Here is a 23,967-nt window from a genome sequence, read left to right as displayed (position 1 = left end):
GATCGATTTAATAGGAACCTGAGAGGCATTTATTTTACACACAAATTTTGATGGGTGTATTGAACAAGCTGTTGGAGGAGGTAGGTGAGGCAGATACTAATCACAATGTTTAAAAAACATTTGGACCAGTATATGGACAGGATAGGTTTAGAGGGATATGGGCCAACTACAGGCAGGTGGGACTGGTCTAGATGGCATGTTGGTTAGCATGGGCAAGTTGGGCCAAAGTGCCTGTTTCCACATCGTATGACTATCTGCAGTCCCTTGTGTCTGCCAATAGTATAGTCCTGATGCAGAGTCTTGACAATTCCTCCCCCACCCACCTTTCCACCCACACGTACCCCTCTCCCTCTCCTCACCCCCCACAATTATGCCCCCACCCCCCGAACATGCTGTTCAGATTCCCGACTTCCTCCAGCAGTTTGTTTTTTTGCTCCAGATTCCAGCATCTCTCCTGTGCCTCCAACATATATTTGAAACCACTCTCAAGTGCAAAAGTGCAGTGTGGTTTAAAGCTATTTCCATTTGAATCTACTGGGTTTCCTGTGTTATCAAGATAATTGCGACATTGAAACAAAAACAATTGTCAAAAGTGTTTCAAAACCCTCCAAGATATTAAAGAATGGGAAACGAGAGCTTGAAATGCAAACCAGGGACTGAGAGAGATGGGATCAGAGAGACTGGTCTTGATCTGATGCAACCGGGGCAATTTCCTCATCGTAAATATGCCAGTATTTCCTTCCAACCAGAGGGATTTTACTCTTTCTCTGTAACCAAGTATTTAACTTCAAGCTTTTATCCAAGTATCTTATATTGTAGTTGACAGACTTGAAGAAGCAAGGGAGAATATTTCAAACACAAGCTGGAAATAATTAATGCCTGGCCTCCACACACAATAAACATTCTACCTTGTAAATAATAGTTGCTGGGAACTCTACCTTCTGAAACCTATCATCCCTTCTGAATAATAAGGAGATCTACTGCCCATTTACCACGTTGATGCATTTTAAATTGACAAGTCTAAGATGAAGAGGTCCCACTAGAAATATATTTGACTGGTTTCCAGAAAAAATATTTCTAAATGAAATCCTCAGACATTAAACGTTATTTATGTTTAAGAAAGAACTGCAGATGCTGGAAAAATCGAAGGTAGACAAAAATGCTGGAGAAACTCAGCGGGTGAGGCAGCATCTATGGAGCGAAGGAATAGGTGACATTTCGGGTCAAGACCCTTCTTCAGACTCTAAAACGTTATTTAAGCTGGTTTCAAGCCAACTACGCCATTCAAATCCAGCAACACGTCATTAACATTCACCTTATCGACACCAGGCAAAATTTCTCTTAAAGTATAAAAGGAAGTCTGAAATACTGTAAGCAGTTCCTCATTTAGACTTGGATAAGGAAGCTCAGAAGATTCAAATAAGTTTTGTCATCAAGAATTATTGAAGCTTTCCCCCACAAGGTGGTGCTAGGACCTCTGTATTATAGGAACAGCTTTGAGCGTCTTGCACAAAAGCAAATAAAATGATTAAGAGTGAGTTGCTTTTATAAACACGCTACACTTTCCACTTCCGTTAGCTCATCCACCCTCTCCCAGATCACAATTAAAAAGCCTAATGCAGGTTGAATTTATTTTCTATTAAAATTTCATTCATTGGGGGATAATATGGTGCATGTAAAACAAAGTATTTCAAAGGAGGTAGTCTGCCGGAGTGGAGGCTGTACAAAGCAGAGCTCCAACTTGCAAATCGAGCCTTAAGGGCCAGTCCCACTTTCACGACTTAATTCAAAACCTCTGCCGAGTTTAAAGGACCTAAAAAAAAAATCAAGATCGTGGTAATCTACGAACTCCTACGACCTTCCACGACTATGTTCACAAACTCCTACGAACTCCTACGAGTAAGTCTACGAATTCCGACCATTATTTCGATGCCCTCCTTACGAGTAAAAAGTTGCAAATTCTTTCATCCCGACCATTTTATTTACTCAAGGACGTTTTTCATCGGGCTGGAAAAAACGTCCCGACTTACCTGATGCCACCAGTACCTACGGCTAGCATAACGAGCCGCTACGATACATCTACAAACTCCTACGGACTCGTTACAACCATTCTGCGAGTTTGAATCAAGGGGAAAACTCGGGAGAATTTGTGAATAACACGTGAAAGTGGGACAGGCCCTTTAATTGCAACATATTTACAGACCATTTCTGTTTTAATGAGAAACCATGATAATTTGCTGCAACAGAACATCGGCTACTCGTGTCAAGATAGGAGTACGTACAAAAGAATTGCAAAAATCTTAGTTGGAGCAGTGCACACGTTCTTCATTTTGTCTATGGTTTCTCTGCCCTGTTTGATAACTGGCTGAGTTTCTTTTTCAAGATACTTATATAATTTGATCTTGAAGAGTTCCTAGTTTGACTAAACTCCTCAAATGCTAAACTATTCCAAAATGCAATGTCTTCCCAGTGGGGTACATTCAACTTCTCAACCTCACCTCCCCCAACTAAAAAGGACTAAACATTCATGGTGCCAGTGAGTAACAAGATGGTAGTGGAATGAAACCATTGCCACTCGGAAAGTAAACAGTTATTGCATAACAGCTCCAGCCTCCCAAAATTATTCTCTCAAGAGATATTTCATTTTGAAAGAGTCATAATATCAGCCTCTATCTTTCCCTCTCCCAGTGCATTCTACTTGACAGGTTTCAGCACATTGCCCTTCATCAGTCAGAGTATGGAGTATAGAGTATGGAGTATTGGGAGGTAGATACAAAATGCTGGAATGACACGGGACAGGCAGCATCTCTGGAGAGAAGGAATAGGCGACGTTTCGGGTCGAGACCCTTCTTCAGGCTGAGTCAGTCAGTATTTTATGTCTACCTTCGAATTAAACCAGCATCTGCAGTTCTTTCCTAAACATAGAGGTTGGAAGGTCATGCTGCAGCAGTACAAGGCATTGGTGAGGCCATATTTAGAGTATTATTATGTTCTGCTTAGGTCACCCTGTTAGAGGAAATATATTGGTATGCTGGAATGGGAGCAGAAAAGATTTATGAGGATGTTGCCAGGACTCGAGGCCTGAGCTAGAGGGAGTGGTTGAGCAGGCTTAGACTTTCATCCTTGGAGTGCAGGAGGATGAGGGATGATCTTAGACATCATAAATGGGTTAAATGCACAGAGTCTTTTAGCCAGAGTAGGGGAATCATGAACCGGTGGACCCAAGTTTAAGGTGAGGGGAAAAAGATACTAGGCAGGTACTATCACAACATTTAAGAAATATTTAGACAGGTACATGGATAGAATAGGCTGAGAGGGATATGGGCCAGACACAGACAGGTGGGACTAATGTAGTTGGGGCATGTTTGTTGGTGTGGGCAAGTTGGGCTGAAGGGACAGTTTCCATGCTCTATGACTGTGTTTACATATCAGTTTCACTGTTAATTCCTGTATTGATAAGGCCTGCCTACCTACCCTAATCTTGCTCTTCATCCATTTTCCCTAGCATGAATCAGACAAGACCCTCATTAATTTATTATAATCTCAGTCTCGTAGCCTATAACATTAACACATTGATATGCTTTTAAAAGATTGGTTTAGGCTCAGAGCACAAAATATATTTGGGCAGATGCCCCCCAGGCTCGGCGGGACTATGGTGGTTAGACAGAGGAGAGTCGCCTGGCTCTACAGTGCAAAACTGAAATGGGGTAGGTAGGAATTAAGCATATTTTCTACCAGTGCCATTGTTAATGAGGTCAGACCCTGAGAACAGCTCTGGCTTTCTAAGATGTTCCCCATTTTTTTTTTTTTTTTTTTTTTTTTTTTTAAATTCAGCTGTCCAAAAGGTTAAATCACAATGCCATATTTATTTACTTCAATCTTCAAAACCAAGTTGATTTTCATTTTACTAAATTAGTTTAAAGATACAGCGTGAAAACAGGCCCTTTGGCTCACAAAGTCTGCACCGTCCAATGATCACCCATACACTAGTTCTATCTTAGACACTAGAGATAATTTACAGAAGCCAATTTATCTACAAACTTACACATTGTTGGGATGTGGGAGGAAACCGGAGCACCCGTAGAAAGCCCACGTGTCACAGGGAGAACATACAAATTCCATACACACTGCACCCATAGTCAGGATCGAACGCAGATCTCTGGCGCTGTTAGGCAACAACTCTACCACTGCGCCACACAGATAATGTGTTTCCAATAGACATGTTGAGCTTTTCCCAACAACATTGGTACGTTAACTTCTAATTAATATTAAATAGGTTGCATTTTTTATATTTCTCTCAATATATCAATAGAATTCAACATCACATAACATTCTCTCTAGGTTATTGGGTTTTACAAAGAATTGTTAAATAATAGCAAAGCTCAAAAGGTATCATATGAATCCATAACTCATTCACAAGTCTTGTGGGAAGTTTCTTTACAATAATTTAAGAGAATTCAAATGGTCAAATATTCCAGCACGTTTTTCATTAAGATTTTGAGTGTTAGGAAAAATCTGGTTCTGATCAAAGAGAGCTTCTACAACACATGAAAATAGAAGCAGAAGTTGATTGTCAGGCTCTTCAAGGCTCCCCTGCCATTTAATATATCGCTGACTAGGCTGGTCTCAACTCCCTTGCCAATTCTCCATAACTCTCCACTCCACAATCTAGCAAATATTTACCCAACTCCATTTTAAATACATCTTATGATCCAGCTTCCATCAGCTGCCGAGGGAGAGAATTCCAAGGATCTACCACCCTCTGAGAGAAGAAATTTCAACATACTGTACCTCAGTTTAAGATGAGCAGCCTTTAGACTTTAGACATACAGCACGGAAACAGGCCCAGTGGCCCACTGAGACCGCACCGACCTGTGATCATCCTGCACACAAACACTATCCAACATACTGGGGACAGTTTTACCAACGCCAACTAACCTACATACCTGTACATCTTTGGAGTGTGGGAGGAAACCGGAGCACTCTGAGAAAACCCATGCGATCACAGGGAGAACGTACAAACTCCATACAGACAGCACCCACAGTCAGGATCGACCCCGGGTTTCTGTTGCTCTAAAGCAGCAACGATACTGCCCTTTATTTTGTAGTGATGTCTCCTTGCTCGAGACTCTCCCACTAGAGATCTCCCCCTTAGGATGTTTGAATAAGGTCACCCTTCATTTTTCTAAACTCCAAGGTTTACAAACTATTTTTTTTTTAAAGATACAAGTGCTGGAATATCTCAGCGGATCAGGCAACATCTCTGGAGAATATGGGTAGGCGACGTTTCCGGTCAGGACCAATATTCATTAAAGCTTCTGGAAGGTGGCTGGAATGATTCATTGCAGCCCTGGGTCATTGCTGAAACAGTTACAAGAAGCAACAGTCTTGGCCCAATCACTCTCAGTTCCTTCCCTCCATGACAAAACTAGATGAGGGTCGTATTCACAGCTCCGAAAAAAGCCATTGGTGCCAATATGGATGATATTCAGGTAGGGTCGATAGGCAACATTAATGTCACACAATTGCCAGGTACGACATTCTCGCCACCTCCACTTGAGATGTTCCACGGGAGAAGAGTCAATGGATTTCCATCATCAACCTCGTTGTGTTTACATCTGTGGAAAGAGAAACAGAGTCCTTGCATCAAGTTGAAGATCCTTCATCAGAACTCATCAGTTGCAATGAAGGATCTTTCATCTGAAGTATTAACTGTTTCTCTTTCCAAAGATGCTGCCCAACATCCTGAATGTTTTTAGCATTTTATTTATATATCCAGTACCCTGCAATTTTGTGGTACGGATTCACATTTTGGGGATTACTATTGACAAGAATCTCCAGTGGACCAGGTCACAAAGTGCCGTTAAATATTCTGCAGGTATTACAGACAATATGACAGAAATGCCAACTTAATGTGACTGATTACAGGATTTCCAGACAGGAAAGAGGGGGCAATAACACCTACAACTCAAAGAGAAAACAATCAATTGAAGTTGAATTAAAGAGAAAAAGCAGTTTGAGGGAGATAGAAAAACAAGTTTGTAAGCAAATATTTGACAAGTGGGTTAAGTTACCGTGGCGCAGCTACCAATGATAAGGTGCTGTCTTACAGTGTCAGAGACTCTCATTCAATCCTGACCTTGGATGCTGTCTGTATGGAGTTTGCATGTTCTCCCTGTGAGCGCATGAGTTACCTCCAGGTGCTCTGGTTTCCTCCTACATCCCAAAGACATGCAGGTGTGTAGATTAATTGATCTCTGTAAATTACCCCTACTGTGTAGGGTGTGAATAAGAAAGTGGGATAACATACAGTCGAACTAGTGATTGATATTTGGCGTGCACTCCGTGGGCTGAAGGGCCTGTTTCCATGCGATGTCTCTAAAATAAACTGAAAGGTATAAAAGGTCAGAGAGCTACTCAGTGGCGTTCAGCAAGAGTGGGGGGGGGGGGGGGGGGGACCGCCGTGAGGGGGAGGGGGGGGGGCTGGGGAAGAATAAATGTGGACCCTGTGTGGGATACTTTGTAACCTTGGCAGTGCCCTTTATGTGGCGACTATTGCATACCTTGGGTATACAAGCAAAACATTTCACCGTGACTTGTCACATGTGACAATAAAGTATTCATTCATTCATTGTTCACTTGAGCATATGCAGAAAGAAACTGCAGATGCTGGTTGAACCGAAGATAGACACAAAATGCTGGGGTAACTGGAGTAATGGTGGAAAGCGGGTCAGGCAGCATCTCTGGAGAGAGAGGGAATGCAGGGGTTACTTGGTTAGAGAGATCGATATTCATGAGTACACCTGGGTACCCTGTGGGTAGTTTACAGCCCAGGAGTATGAACAATGATGTCTCTAACCTCAAGTAACCCCTGCATTCCCTCTCTCTCCATCCCTCCCCCACCAAAGTCACACCAGCTTTTTGTTCTCACCCAACCACAGCGAACAATGGCCTGTTTCCTTTATCATTGTTACTTTTTTGCATATCTGCATATTTGTTCTATATCTCTCTACATCAACGTCCACATCTCTCGTTTCCCTATCCTGTGACTTTCAGTCTGAAGAAGGGTCTCGACCCGATACGTCACCCATTCCTTCTCTCCAGAGATGCCTGTCCCACTGAGTTACTCCAGCATTTTGTGTCTATCAAGAGAATGTGCAGATCTGGGTTTGGTTTTTGGCAAGGAAAATTGAAGGAGCATTTTTGTGACTATGATCGTAACTCAATTAGATTTGCCCTAGTTATGGAAAATACCAAAGATAAAATGGGAGAAAAAAATCTAAATTGGGACAACTCAATTTTACTTGATTAAGAAGTGATTTAGCAAGTGATTTAATGGATTGGTAAAAGCAACTGCCTCAGAGAAATGGGAAGAACTCAAGTAAGATTCAAGGGATTCATGGTAAACTTGTCCCCACAAAAAGGAATGATTAGGACTGTCTTGAGCCTCAGGTGAGACAGTGCTTTGAGCGTAAGACCAAAAACAAAAGCACCAGAATATCTTTCTCTTTTATTCTGGATTTTAAATGATGTATTGTGTTTTTTGTACATAATTTATGATGCTTTTATAAGTGATATACTAAGATTTTATATGTTTTTTTGGTTTTTATATGCAATGTATTTTATGTAATATTGTCCCTTGTCTGGACCTTGGGTCCGAATAAAGCAAAAAGCGCAGGGAATTGAAAGGGGAATTAGGAAAACAAAGACGAGTAGTTAAAATAAACGGTGGTGCAGCGGTAGAGTTGCTACCTCACAGCGGTAGGGACCCAGGTTCAATCCTGGCTACGGGTGCTGTCTGTACGGAATTTGTATGTTCTCCCCCACAACCTGTGTGGGTTTCCTCCCACATTCCAAAGACATACAGGTTTGTGGGTTAAATGGCTTGGTATAAATGTAAAATCGTTCCCAGTGCGTGGAGGACAGTGTTAATGCGCGGGGATTGCTGGTCCGCGCGGACTCGGTGAGCCAAAGGGCCTGTTTCCACCAAACTAAACTAAACGGCAAATCAAATAAAATTAAGATTTTGTGAGATGCACCAAAGCAGAGGGAATCGTACAATAGATAGGAAAATATTGTGTGGTATGGAGAATCCAACATTGGATTGGACTGAAAGAATCCGGCCAGGTCAATAAGGGTCTTAAAAAGGCAAACAGAATGCCATCCTTTATTTGCAAAGACGAGACTATAAGGGGGGGAGAGAGAGAGAGAGAGAAGGAAGTTATAACGACAGTGTATACAACAATAAATAAGCCCCAGCTTGTGCAGTATTATAGATGTCATTACCACATTACAGGATCAATACAACTGCACTGGAGAAGGTGGGAAAAAGATTTATGAACATTTGCTGGGACTATAAATTTGTAACTATGAGGAAAAATTAGATAAGCTAGGATTGATTACTTAGTAACAGTGGAGGCTACAAGAAAGGCCTAATAGCAAACTATCCAAAATGTGGAGGGGATGAGATAAAGTAAATAGAAAGAACCTTTTTTTCCCCCTCACAAAATGAGAGATTTTAAACACTCTTCACGTTGATGTTGACCACGAGGAACCAGAAAAGGAGCAAATAGGACAAGGCTGGGGAGTAATTGGCACCGACATGCCGAGTGGAACAGCCTCCATGTTGTAAATATTTAACTGATTCTATTCGCCATTAAGTCACACCGTTCAGGCTCACAATATACATTTGTGTTCCTTCAGCATCCCTGGGTCAAGTTCCTCGCTCTCCCTCCAAGCCAAGGTGACAAGGTACTAGCTATTCCTTTTCTACTAACTGCACAATTAGAACCACCATGTTAGTGAACATCAGAGTGCATGCTAGAATATCAAAATTAATAAAAACAGACGTGTGTGAGATCAGTGTATAATTAGTCCCGACTCTATCCAAGTTCTCCAGAATGCTGCCTGACCCTCTGAGCTACTCCAGCACTGTGTCCTTCAGATGTTTAGTCAGCAATAGTGTACTTAATATAAATTCTAAATAGTTCAATTTACTACTATAGAGCTGATTGAATCTTAAGCTCCCGAATTGAGAGCATCGCGATTGTTGTTGTCCCATTGCCTAACAGGACGTTTGCGCGAGCTGGCCAGGATTTTGGATATGGTATCTGTTCCCTCTTGGATTATTTGTTTCACATGTCAAAAGATATAATTGCATATGGGCTTATTTAAATTTCACTTCCCACATACAAGTGGCACACTCAGAACAGCTTATATCCAATTTGTACGGTGCAAACTCAAATATTCTACTCTCAAAATCACCCATCCATCTTTCCTCTAGTTCCTTGGCCTCTTTAGTGTGTTACTAGAGTCATACAGAGTGGAAACGGGCCCTTCAGCTCAACTTGACTACATATCCCATCTACACTAGTCCCATCTGCCTGCGTTTGGCCCATATCCTTCTGAACCTATCCTAAAAAAGTACATGTCTAATTGTTTCGTAAACATTGCAATGCCTCAACTACCTTCTCTGGCAGCTAGTTCCAAACACCCACCACCCTTTGTGTGCAAAAGTTACCTCTCAGATTCCTATAAAATCTTTCCCCCTTCACCTTAAAGCTACGTCCTCAGGTTCCCGATTTCCCCTACTCTGGGCAAGAGATTCTATGAATCCCCTGCGGTGGTGACACTTCATGATTTGCCCAGCTGATGTCAAAATAATGCCAATTTTGATTTTAAATAACATTTCTATTAAATCTTTAACCAACCTGAATGATGCATGCAATCCCAGAATTCTCTTCTTAATCAGCAACCATTTTAAGTACATTCTTCAGAGAACTTTAATCTTCAAGCTTAGGGAAGAATTTTAATTCTGAAACAAACAAAAAATAAAACGAATATGTTGAAGCTTTAACTTCTGTCATCGGTGACACAGGAACTGAAACATTCCAGATAAAGTAGCGATGTTTTGTTTCCCCTCCGATACTCCCAGCTCATTATTTGTAGGTTGTGACCTTGACTACTTGGCTGGATTGCCAAGACTGCTGACTTGCCTCCCATTTTCTGCGCAGCAACAAGAAAGCACTGAACGTTTGAAAAACCTGGGCAGATAAAGCTGCGAAAAGAGACTATGTTCATTTAGAGGTCACGATTCTCACTGTTCACTATTTCTGCTTCACCAAACATCAAGCAGGTGGCAATAAACTTCATTAAGCTATAGTTAAGTTAACCTTCTGTGAACATTTTCGCCGTCGATTTATGCCAAATCCTCTTAAATAGCCATTAAAAATATCCTTCATTATTGTGTGGGAAAACCAATGCCCTGGCCAAAAGGTATCCTCCATCTAACATAATTGAAATCAAATTACTTGGCTATTATTACATTGCTTTTTAGTAGGATTGTGCAAATTAGGTACCCTATTTCCTACATCATAATAATATCTTTATTTCATTGACAATAAAGAACACTCGGACGTCCTGGAAAGATCATGAAAGGACATTACACAAGTGTAAGTCAGGCAGCAACTGTGGAAAAAGAAAAACAACATTAAGACTTCAGATCAAAGACCTTGCATTGGAATGGGGGAAAGGAGAAAATAAATTAATCGCGTTGTCAGATGTGGAATTAAATACTGGGACTGGAAGGCCAGAATGTGCCTCAGCAGAAGATAAGGTGCTGTCCTCTAAGTTTACACAATGTTTCATAATGGCAGTGCAGGAGGTCATAGACAAATAGATGAGAGAGAGGGTGGGATGGAGAAGTAACGAGGCCCAACACAAGCATCACAACTTGCTTCATCCTTCTGGAGTCAACATCAAATTCCAGAACTTCTGGAAACTTACTTTGCCCATCTATACCCAACTGGCCATTTCTGCTGCAAATCTTCTATCTGTGATATTGGCTCAGTTTCTCCCTCTCTCTCTCTTTTTCCATTAGCCCGACTGCTTTGCATAAAGGACATAGAACAGCACGGCACAGGAATACACCTTTTGGCCCACAATGTCCGTGCCGAACATAGAGCAAAGAAAAACTGATCTCCTCTGCCCGCACACAATTCATATTCGCTGCTTATCCATGTGTCTGTCTAAAAGCCTCTTAGGCTCCACTATCATATTTGCCTCCACCACCACCCCTGGCAGTGTATTCCAGGCTCCCACCACCGTCTGTGTAAAAAATCTCCTTTAAACTTTGTCCTTTTCACCTTAAATATATGCCCTCTAGTCTTTGACATTTCTACCTTGGGGGAAAAAGGCACTGACAATCTACCTTGCATTTCATAATTGTATATGCTTCTATTAAGATATCTCTCCGTTCTGCATTTTGTCCCTTTTTATGTTGCTCTGTTTATATTCTCACTCACCAACTTGCTTTGAATCTTCTATTAGAAGATTAGCTTCTATTCCATTTCCCTCCCACTAATTAACCCATTAATCCCATTAACCCATCAACCTACGATCATGACAGTGATGGCTTCACCCTCCCCATCCTTTCCCAAACCTCTCTGCATCGTGAAATTAATTTGTTCTCTCCCTTTCCCAGTTCTGATGAAGTGTCCTCATCCCAAAGCCCAAATCTTTCACTCTGTTTCTCCTTCCACAGATACTGCTCGACCTAGCTGAGTTTTTCCCGTCCTTTCTCCTTTTGTTATCCAATGGGTTTCATCAGGACTGTTCTCCCGAAACCGAGAAAAAGGGGATTAAAATCCCTATTTGGAAAAGTTATGTTTCCTCGACTGCAGGATAGAAACAAAGGTTTAATATTGCAAAAGGGAACAATTAAAATTAAATTAAAAAGTGACAAGCAAGTTTTCAGGGGTTGAAGTGTGAAATTTATCCAAAGGAAAGGAAAACAGGAATCGCTAATCACCAGCAAAAATAATAATAATCTAAACTGAATTTTCCAAGCCTTTTTATTTTCTTCGTTTTTTATCAATTTAAATGATTCTATCCAATCTGGCAAGTGTTTTGCACTTGCTAAATTTGATACTGCTCTTACAGCAATTAGTACTACACTTTACAGCACAGCATGGGAAACATTTTATGAAGAAGGTTTATTAGGTTACAAAACACATCTCCTCTTAAGCATTTAACAGTCCACATTTTATTTTAATCACAGCAATTTGGGTTGCCTTTCAACCAAACACACAGCAAACGGGGTCAATGTGAACTGTCACAAAGCTGGTTGAAGTGGTTTTCACACCAAAATAGGAGCAGCTTCATACTGACTCCAGAAGGTCAAGCGCATTTGACAAAGGCTCGGAAACATCATTGAAATGGATAAAAGGTTATTTTCCCACCAAATTTAAAAAAACTCTTCACATAGCTCCATTTATTGGCTCTCTTGAAACAGTATGGCACTTCACGGAGAAAATCAGATGTTTGCAATTCATTCAAATAATAGGGGGCAAGAATCATTAGAAAAGATTAAAAACGAGATTGGTGTGTGGAAAGTTTACTCTCGCCATTTCCAGGGATGTAATGCTGAGGCTTTACAAGGTACTGATCAGGCCACATTTGTGGTATTGTGAGCAGTTTTAGGCCTCATAACTGAGGAAGGATGTGCTGACATTGGCAATTTACAGTAGCCAGTTAACCTACAAACCTGCACGTCTTTGAAATGTGGGTGAAAACCGGAGAAAACCCACTCGGCAACGGTAGAACGTACAACCTCCGCACAGACAGCACCCATAGTCAGGATCAAACCTGGGTCTCTGGCGCTGTGAGTCAGTAGCTCTACCACTGTGCTACTGTGCCACTAACATAGACCTTTGAACAGTACAGCACTTGCATAGAACAGTACAGCAGAAGAAAAGGCCCTTTGGACAACAATGTCTGTGCCGAACATGATGCCAAGGCCAACTCTTATCTACCTGCACATCATCCATATCCCTCCATATCCATATGCCTATCCAAAAGTCTCTTAAATGCCACTATTGTAACTGCCTAAAACAACATCCCCAGCAGCTCGTTCCAGGCACTCATCACCCTGTGTACATAAACCTGCCCTGCACATCTTTTTTTTAATATTTGCTCTCTCACCTTAAAGCTTTGCCCTATAGTATTTGATTTTCCCTTCCTGGGGATAAAAGGTCAGAAGGCAATTGATTCAAATGCTGATTGGAAATTCTCGACCTGCTCTTGCCCATTGCTCAACTCTCCGCCAAATTCAAAGTGGGGCACAACCCTACGAAGAAGCATGGGCGGTTCAAATTTCCCAGCCCTGTCACAGTTATGGTCAGGTTCTTTGGGCCTAGTATAGCATTGATTGTAGCTCAGTTAAAACTTGGCACAGGCCACCTGACCTTTCCTCAGCACTGACCTTTAGATATCACTTTAGACTTTAGAGATACAGAGCGGAAACAGGCCCTTCGGTGTCCACCAAGTCCGCGCCGACCAGCGATCACCCCGTACACTCACATTAGGGTCAATTTACAATTTTACCGAAGCAAATTAACCTACAAACCCGTACGTCTATGGAGTGTGGGAGAAAACCGGAGCTCCTGGAGAAAACCCACACGGTCGCAGGGAGAAAGAACAAACTCCGTACAGATAGTACCCGTAGTCAGGATCAAACCCGGGTGGCTGGTGCAGAGGCAGCAACTCAACTGCTGTACCATAGTGTCGACCACAGACACGAGGGCTCCACCTGGTGGTTTCTTTGATAAAACCCCGACTTGTATCCGAGTAGCTGGAACTATCAACGGCTCAGCTTCATTAGTCGCACATTGAATTATGGCCAGAATTTGCTGCAAAAACAAAAGTGGTGAATGAGGCTGCTCTATTAATATGCAAATCACCCAGCAACTGGCAGTAAGCAGGGCAAACCATCTAATTTGTACAAAGCAATGCACAAAGCCCATAATCTCTCCACGTTTCATGAATCTGCACATTAATTGTTCATTAAATTCACCATCAGAAGTCAAGTTCAGTGATTAACTTCGCATTTCCTCCTTTAATGATACTTTACTTATTAATGGCGACCAATCAACCTCTTTGGCACTAAAATAAATAACAGCGTCGCCCTCTCACGAGGGAGTGAATCGTGGTTGGAAATTTGTTTCAGATAAGGTAGCGGACGGGCAAGGGAAGATTAGCTAGATGGAGGCACAAGGAACTGCAGTTAATCAAATGGAGGTCACCATTTTCTTCAAGGATATTGAGGAATAGGCATTAAATGCTGAGTTTGCCAGCAATATCCACATAAGAATAATAGGACGTTGGGATTTCCTGCAAATTTTAGACTCACCTCGGGACAACAAGCCAGGAAATCTTGTCAGACAGTAGTGATAAAAATACATATCACATGGGACTTTGGATTATATAAATAGAGGCAGAGAGTTCAAACGAGTTAATGCTAAAGCTACTTTCAAAAATACATCTATTGGGCCATTTAGAAATCAATATCCAGTTTTGAATGCTCAGCTTTAGCAAGAGCACAGAAGTGATTCATTATCTTCAAATGAACTTTCTGTTCGAGGGAATTCAAGGCTCTTTTCACTTGATTGGGAAAGTTTAAAGTAGAAATCCATTGGGCACATTGGATAGAGGTAAACATTGGATAGATGGGAAATTTTGATAGAGGTAAACAAAAACATCAACAAACCCAAATCTCTTACAAGCAAGTTATATGGATTCATGAGACAGAGACACACAAGAGGCAAGGACTGAGACATGAGAATATTTTGGTGCCATTTTTGAATGACAGGATTTGAATATGAATCAGATCACCTCAAACGTCAAAATCAAACGCAGTTTTAAAAATATATATATTTTGTTTGATAAACCAAATGTGGAGAAAGGAAGGATAATACAACAAGGAGCAGGGTTGTGGGCAGAATGGCTTAGTTTAGTTTAGAGATACAGCACGGAAACAGGCTCTTTGGCCAACCAGCACTACACACTCAGCATTATTCTACACACTCGGGATAATTTACTATTTTTATTTTTAACCAAAGTCAAATTAACCTACAAACCTGTACAATTCTATGCAGAAACCGCTTTCATAATGCAGTAAACCCGAGTCTTGTCCTGCAAATACATCTGGAAAGCCCAGATTTGTGAAACCTGGATTAGTTCTCCAATCCAGGCTTTCCCCGAGTATTTGTATTCAAGTTGCGTTTCCCTTTCATACTTGCAACAGCAAATGGGATTAAATCTGATACATCTGTCCTTCCTTTTACATCCAACAAATGTCATCCTGTGGTAATACAATCTATCCCCAAAGCCATTTTTTACATTCATACATCAATGGGTTTTTGTAATCAAGGACAGCTAATAATAGCACATGCTCTTTAACATAAAGTATGATGTATAGTGGGTGCTTAATGAAGCAGCTGCTCTAATTATGTACATTTGGATCAGACAATTGAAATTTCATAATGCTATAATCTTTGGCACAGACTATGTTCAATCGGCACCTCATTAATTTGTCAACCAACAATTTTGTATATACAAACAAAATCCAACAAAATGTAATTTTCCAATTCCTTAAATTGGTACTTTTCAACCCACACTCTGCCACATCCAAATCCCATTTATAGTTCTTCATCACAAATAAACAGCAGGATTGAAGAGACCAACAAATTAGTCTTCCACCTACCTAGGTACATCAATTACACTTTCACAGGATGATTATCCTATAGGGTGAATTATTTAAGCCTCCTTTACACAGGTTTACTTTTAATCTCACAGTATTTGTCAGTGTAATGCAACATTAGAAGATAGAAAACAAGTCTTGCAGAGAAGGCAGGTACGGGATACTGAGTTGGATGATCAGCCATGATCATATTGAATGGCGGTGCAGGCTCGATGGGCCGAATGGCCTACTCCTGCACCTATTTTCTATGTTTCTATGTCTGAAGAAGGGTCTCGACTTGAAACGGCATCTATCTACGTTCTCCAGAGATGCTGCCTGACCCTCCGAGTTATTCCAGCACTTTGTGTTTTATTTTGTAAACCAGCATCTGTAGTTTCTTGTTTTTACTCTTCTCTATAGAAAGGTACAGCACAGGAACAGGTCCTTATGCCCACATCGCATCTCACGTGCAGCCAGATCGATTAGACAAACTAACCTAATCTCATCTGCCTACCTATGATCCATACCCCTCCAGTCCCTGCATATCCACGTCTGTCTAAACAACTCTTCAAAAAATAAAATTGGTAAATATCATTGAAGCTAAATTCAAGTAATTTGACATTTGAATTAACTCTACACTGTATGTATGTCACTGCAGTCCAGCTATGGCCTTCAAATGTCTTCATTATCCGTCCATGCCACCTTACCTGTTCAATTCAGACATTGCTATAACATCAGCCTAAATTAAAATTTGTTTGAAGAAGGGTTCCGACCCAAAACATCACCAGAGATGCTGCCTGACCTGCTGAATTACTCCAGCTTTGTGTCTATCTTTAAATTATCCCATCTGTTATATACAACACACCTTTAAAAAAAATCTTATTTCAGAACATTGACTAAAAAAACAGGCAAAAACATACATTCAGAATTGCCAGCCAATTAAGTCAAGTCAAGTCAAGTCACATTTATTTATATAGCACATTTAAAAAACAACTCTCGTTGGCCTAAGTGCTTTACATTTGTTATAAGAATAGCACAACAAAACAAACTACATACATATATACATGTAGCCCTCACTCAGAGGACGTCAGGAAAGGCTTGGGAGTATAGATAAGTCTTTCGTCTTGACTTAAAAGAGTCAATGGAGGGGGCAGTTCTGATGGGAAAGGGGATACCACGGCATTGACTTGTTTGTCAAATTTCAGTGCTGAGTCAAATATCACGCCAAGGTTTTTGACGTGAGGTTTGAGTAGTAATTAAAAAACCTTTATCAGTTTGCATAACAATCACCAAAATATACAAAGTCAGGTGTTTCTCTGTTGATAGGCTCAGCCAAAAGAGATTTAATTGTTAAATATTCTAATTGAAAAAGCCATTTGTTCCTTCCCCAGCACAGGGGTCACACAGGCACTTTATAAATATGGATTTTTTAAGTAGATATTTTGGGAACAAGTTTGGAAAGTGCGTTGGGGTAGAATGGAATATTGGGAAGTGCGACCAGACTCCGCAACCATTCATCTCTTTCACATTACCTTCCCGGATTCTTACATTCTTGCTCTTAATTCATTGTACTTCAGCTTTTTGTTTGCCCTACCTCAATCTGCACACTTTACAATGAGCTACTGACTGAACATATTCCGTGTCAAAGATGATACAATGTGAAATCTCAATTGTCTGATTCTCGTGAACTTAATTACAATCCTCATACCATTCTGCTATTCTGCGCTTATCATTGTATTTTTTGTCATAATAATCATTACCATCCATACCTTTTATTCTACGAGTTAAATACAAACAAGGAATTTCTTTGCAAACTGGTATACAAGAAAATAAACTAATCTGATCTTTAAGTATTGAAGTAATTGGATTTTAGCCGATTACCTTCCTCTATTCAAACTGTATGAGATTTGTTATTACACCATCTCATGATATATCTCCAAACAGTTAATTTATAGGCCAAGATATCAGAGATTATCCAGACAAACCTTATTTTTAATTTTGCATCTGCCATCATAGGGGCGGCAACGGTAGAGTTGCTGCCTTGCAGTGCCAGAGACTCGGGTTCGATCCAGACTATGGGTGCTATCTGTACGGAGTTTGTACGTTCTCCCTGTGACCGCATGGATTTTTCTCCAGGTATTCTGGTTTGCTCCCACACTTGAAAGATGTATAGGTTTTTAGGTTAATTGGCTTCGATAAATTGTCCCGCGTGCGTAGGATAGTGCTAGTGTACAGGGATCGCTGGTCATCGCAGACTCGGTGGGCTGAACGGCCCGTTTCCATGCAGTTTCTCTAAACTAAAAAAAGTGTACAGTTACTAAGCATGGTCGTGTTAACGTGCTTAATTATTCAAGGAACAAAGAAATCATAGAAATCGCATTTTTAATGTGCATTTTTGACATTAGGTTTGTTATACTTAAAGTAGCATCGAGGCAACGTTCACTGCGATACTGCCACACGTGAACCCCTGTCCTTCTCCCTGCCAGGTTCCCAACCGTCTGCCTACACCAGGGGGCAACACAACCCCACGGAAGGAGTGAAGGACTGATCTGCCACTGAGGGACCTCCCATTGAAGGATTGAGACCCACACAGATGAAAGGTCAAAGAGTAGGTCACCCCACCAGCCCTCTCAGCTTGAATCCGTGTGTGGCATAAGAGATTAGTGGAGTGCAAGATAATTTACTCCGTGCAAAATTGGTACAGCTTTATTTGTGTACGTCTTTGAAGTCAACTACAATTTTTTTCCCTTTAGCATCAAGACTGTGAACTGAGGCTCATACTTCAGAGTTGCGGAAAAATGTACAATGAACCTAAACCAGCGAAAAGGAACAATTGTGTCCCTTGCACCAATGGGTGCAGCTTTGTGCACACAGGTCTGACCACAAGAGACAGAATTCGACTTTGTATTAATCCACATTGTGGTCTAAATTCTGTTGAAAAAAATCTGCTAAATGCTTCGCAGGCGTAACTGCTGAGCACAACATTGCAACACGCACATGCACACACACACGCACACACACACACACACACATACACACACACACACCCGACTCATAACATAAGCTGCAGAACTATTAACTCAGCAAATTCATCAGGTATAATTTTATCTGGGTTTGTAAGCAAAGGCTTCAAAGATGTTTGCAGATGAGCTCCTCATTCAAGCCATTATTTTTTGCTTTCTTCTCGTCCAGCACTTCCCCCACCACCCAAATCTATAGATTGTCTTAGGGCTCATTTTAGCTTCAAATATTTCGGCTGTCAAATGTCACAATCAGGATACGTTAGCTGCAAAACAGTGCAAAAACACCGAACAATACTAAACGCTATCTGTGTTAGTTTCCAAAAATTAAGTGAGTCATTCAGCTACAAAAATGATAGGAAGCATGTAAATCTAATCAGCCTTTCTTTTGTATCTGATTCAAGGCAAGACTATGTTGCAACACCCCATTGCAAATATCAGTGTATTTAGAGCCTGTGATGTTAAACATATTGCTCGGTGTGATAGTATTTTGGCCGTGCCATCTCTGCTCCTATGATCGGCAAACATTTCATCAACTTTGAAGCAAACTATTTTACAAAATAATTCAAACACAAGTGCAATTCCAAAGCAACATATTGTGTTTCAAGGCTGTTATGGCATGAATTATGATTACTGCTGCTTGAAACAAAATTGCTGCTCCCACCATTCGCAATCATGAGTCTACTCTGTCTGTGCCCAAGTGCAGCAAACTGCAGCCGGCTCTGTCCAACTCATCATAATGCTATGCTGCAAGGCTGCAAACACAACCACAGCAGCAAACAGCCATTTTGAAACCGACTGCAGAGAAACAAAATGCGATCAGCTGCTGCAAAATGGCTGCTGCTGAAAGCACACCAGCTCACAGCCCCGACACCACTGAGCAACATTACAGAGTGGCAATCGAGAATTTATCCTGACTTCCACATCAGTAAATGATGCCCTAAACAAAATGGTAACAAAAGGCGAAGCTACGTTTTTATAATTGTAATCTATAGTTACTTTCTCCACCTAAATCCATTAAAATAGTATCGAGACTACAAGCCATTGACAACCTTGCGTCTTTGACCTGATCCTAGACTCTAATCCTGGCGTAAAGAAAAAACACAAAATCCTTTAAAGACAAATAGTTTGAACAGTGATAACGCCCCCGTTATTGCAGCGTGTTATTCTATTGCACTTGCAAACATTTAGGATTTTAATTAGATTAAAAAGATTAGACTTTCAATTGCTGCAAGTAAGTATTTCATTGTTCCGTTTGGGCACATATTACAATTAAATACTCTTGACTAGATTGTACCACAAGGCAGTAGCCAGCTTGCTTGGCAGATCAATAGTAGAACGTCAATTGCTTTGGATACCAACTGACATTGCACACTTCAGGCACAGTAAAATTAAACTGAAGCACAACATTTAAAAAGGCATTTCCTTCATATTAGATTTGGCGCTTAATAGCAGGGAAAGGAAACAGCTTCTCTGAAACTGAAGCTAAAAGCTAAAATAGGGAGACTTTCTTCATTAATCCCTTGGCCTTGTCCAACATTTATACCAGTTTACAGTGTTACTGGTGCAACGTCAAACCTGCCCGAATAAAGTCCGGGCGTCAAGCAAGATAGGTGATGATAAAGATATGCAGATGAAGAAAAAAAAAATCCCAAGCTTGGGGAACCAATGCAGTTTTTTTTGCTTTTCATGCTAACAGGATGTGGTTGTCAAGGAAACACGTTACGCAGTAGTTATTGGGAAGCATAATGTATTTTCAACTTTCGCAGTAATTAATTCAGATACACAGGTTAGAATCCAGATGAGAGAATGGGATCGGTCCCGCTGGCGATCATTTATGCAGCTTTTTCTAATATAACTTCCACCTCCTATCCCTGGAGCTTACTGATTGAACAACGCTAGGCCCATTGGAAGTGAGCAGGACTACACAATGACTAAAATAAGCTCACGATGGTGAACACAAACTTTCTATTAAAAACGGTGCTGTGACATTTTCCTAGTCATTGAGAATTAAGTAAATGGCTGTGCCTCACCGATGGGCTTCCTACAAAGCATTATTTTCAGAGAAGAATGGGCCACTCGTGTTTTACACAGTGGTGGAGAATAGCTGTTACCGAGATACATTTCTCTCGTGTACCTGTTCAAATGCAACCGTGGAATAAAAGAGGGCACTTAAGGAAGCTTCCTGCTCTCAGCAAACGACCAAATCGGAATGCTGTTAGATATTACATTAACTCCTGCTTGCTGCTGTTATTGCCGAGTATTACGCTCCCTCCCCACACATTCCTCAGTTCAGGAAGAAAAAACTGCAAATTATGACTAGCAATCAAATCTGTCAGATAAACATCCTTAACCAAGAACATGGCGAAAAGATTTTTTTTTTAAATTTGCACAGCCCTACAGAAATATCAAATAAGAAAAGATTGTGCGCTAAAAATCTGCATGCGAAGAGATTAACAAAAAAGACAGACAAAATACAATTTAAATATTTTTGAGAATTTCATGCAAAACAAAAGAGACCAAGCAATGGACAACGACCCCTTCATTACCTTTTCTTTTTTTGTGGGGGGGGGGGGGGGGGGGGAAATCAAAACGCTCCAATTCTCATGAAGCTGTCATCGCTTCTGGAAGAAATGGTGTTCCTGGAATTTAGGCTCATCAACAAGACTGCTCAGAAAAAAAAGACACCATCTGCAAATCTTTGAAAGCCGTCGCGCGAAGATCATTCCTCTCAGGGCTCAGGGGCTGAAGCTGACCATTGCACAGGCCACTTGTCACACTAGGTGAGAATCAAGTCACTGTCGAAAATACCAGTCAGAATCCCACAAGCGCTGGTACACAATGTGCACGACTTCACAGCTAAAAATAGATACGTTGCATCGGCCAAGTGTATCATAAACCGGGAGAGCTCTCAACCTAGAATTCTGGTAAAACACCAAAAGAAAAAGATATTCGGACCAAGCCTGCCCTGCAATACCAATTTGGCATTACAATGCAAGAAATGATTTAATAATACGCTGCATGCAAACAGCTTCACCAAAATCAAAAGGTACTTAAAATGGTATTTTCAATAATGTATTACTTCAATCTATATGAGCCTTTTTTCCCCTTGAAAATGAAGGATTATCTGTTGTAAATTGCAGTGCAGTCCCAGCGATTCTCGAGCTGTCAAGCCAACATATGCACAGTATTTACATACTCACATTTAAAAACAAGGCATCGAACACAGTAATCAATATATGGCATGCTAAGAAAAGAACCAGCATTAAACCTGCCTGCCATTTTTGGTTTGCAGGAGTAAGCTTAGTTCTGCTGTACACTGCACCATAGCTAGGGGAGGGGGAGGGGCAGCTCACCTTAAATTCAGTAGCTGTCAACTATATGGTGCTGATTCAAATGGATAGGAGGCTACGGTAAAACATTGTTGTCGAGCACTGATGATGCAAGGCGAGCCTGATCACCAGAGGAGAAAATAAAAACGGCAGCACAACCAAATTCTTTAGTGATGGGAGAACAGGCACATCAAATGGTCGAGATTGCCTGCTTCCTGTCCAGTCAGCCTGCTTAGCAGCTCATTTCGAAGAACCGGAGTACTTCATCGCAAAAGCAGCGTAAAGAAAAGGATGCAAGGAGCATCACCATTAGGTCGAAGCATTAGACAGAAAGGGGCGATTCTAGGTAGCGTTCATCAAAATGCGATTTAAAGATGGATCTTGTCTCTCACATAGAATCGTTAAGTAAATGTTTGAACGGCAAGATTCCCCTTGAAAAGCATAAAAATATAACAGCCTACAGCTCCACGGATTCACCGCTCCAGAGCTGTAATTAATAGCTGTATTTCTGCACCACCAACCACAGAGACGGGATCTCAAGTCACATGAATAGTCATTGGTGTTTATAGCACATATTTAATATGGAAATATTAGCATTACAAATTTCTCCAGGCTAGCACTGTGCATAACAGCAGGATGCATTGTGAAATTCCCCTTCCTTCAAATCCTTAAAAACAATCAGATATTTTTAATTCAATTTCTGAAGACCGTTCAAATACAAACTGAAAATATCAGCTAACATTACGAGCGTTGCTTTGCAACTTGCTCTCCTGAGCAGGAAATTAATTAATATGCAATGGAAAAAAAAATATCATGACCTAAATATCTACTGCAAGTTTAATCATCATACAAGCGAGTCATGAAAAATTGCCAAATATGTTGTTAAGCCGGTTTCTAAATGCCACATTATTAGTGGTGATCTCTATTGGGGTCATCTTAGTGCAGAAACAAGGAACTGCATATGCCGATTAAAAAAAAAAAATTTGTTGGAGTAACACAGCGGGTCAGGCAGCATCGCCGGCAAACATGAAGGTGATGTTTCAGATCGTGACCCTTCTTCAGACTGAGGGGGTCCCAACCGGAAATGTCACCTATCCACGTTCCCCAGTGATGCTGCAGGAACCACTGAGTTACTCCCGCACTATGTCTTTTCTTCCCCTTATCTACTACCCCCCTGAAGGTGCAAGGCCTACACAAATTTCAGCCACAAAACTCAGCACTTCATTAACTGTATCGGAAGGAACGGCAGATGCTGGTTTACACCAAAGATAAACACAAAATACTGGAGTAACTCAGTGGGTCAGGCATCTGGAGAAAAGAAATAGGTGACGTTTCGGGTTGAGACCCTTCATCAGATCGAGGAAGGATCACAATCTGAAATGCCACTTACTCCTTTTCTCCAGATATGCTGTCTGACCCGCTAAGTGACTCAGGTATTTTGTGTCTAACTTCATTAACTGTACATTGTCAAGGAGGATGACTCACAGCACAGTAACATTTACGAAGAACACTCTCAAATTAAAGGCACATTTTAATACATGATTTCTTTTTTTTCTGAGGGTGTTCAAACCTTAGGTTTATAACTCCATTTCCCATCAGAAAGCCACTATTCCACAAATCAACAGCAGCACTTATTGCTACCACCAACACTATAGGCTGGTGCCCCTCATCACCATTGATGAGATCAGCCCACCAACATGGTCACCACTGGCCCAATCAATAAATCACCATCAGTGCAACTGCATGGTCACTGCCAGTCACTGGCCCACAGGTATCACTAGCTCACCACCTCAGTCATCACAAGGCCACCATCACCTTTACCACTGGTTTAGATTAGAGATACAGCGTGGAAACAGGCCTTTCGGCCCACTGAATCCACGCCGACCAGCAATTCCTTTATTCCCCAGACCAGCGTGGCATCTTATCGTCCACTGCCCATCTCACTTCAACTCATCTCCTTGCATCATGTCCAATGCTCCAAGAATGGCTATTGCTGCCTCAATTGCAAAACCCTTTACCCTGTGGGGATTTTAGCAAAGGAGAAAGTAGGGAGATCAGAACTGGAAGCCAAGCTGGTTGAATGCCAAGGTTCAAATAA

The 23,967-nt window shown here is 41.1% G+C and overlaps 1 protein-coding gene across 5 annotated transcripts in view; it reads right to left on the bottom strand.

The window, feature by feature from the left end:
- Nucleotides 1-22,350, bottom strand: part of zbtb38 (zinc finger and BTB domain containing 38) — a 41,291-nt gene extending 18,941 nt beyond the window's left edge. For 2 of the 5 annotated variants that reach the window (XM_033031946.1, XM_033031945.1), the window contains exons 1-2: nt 21,894-22,350; nt 9,711-9,814 (exon numbers count right to left, since the gene is read on the bottom strand). Coding sequence is in view for 1 of the 5 variants with exons in the window: in XM_033031943.1 (XP_032887834.1) it covers nt 21,741-21,803 (63 nt within the window). In the remaining 4 variants the exon portion in view is untranslated. The other 3 variants (XM_033031947.1, XM_033031948.1, XM_033031943.1) reach the window with 3 other exon arrangements.
- Between the last annotated feature and the right edge of the window lie 1,617 nt (nt 22,351-23,967).

The sequence above is a fragment of the Amblyraja radiata genome, chromosome 13 (assembly GCF_010909765.2).
Source record: "Amblyraja radiata isolate CabotCenter1 chromosome 13, sAmbRad1.1.pri, whole genome shotgun sequence".
In the NCBI taxonomy this organism is placed as follows: Eukaryota; Metazoa; Chordata; class Chondrichthyes; order Rajiformes; family Rajidae; genus Amblyraja; species Amblyraja radiata.
This window is presented reverse-complemented; position numbering and strand designations above follow the sequence as displayed.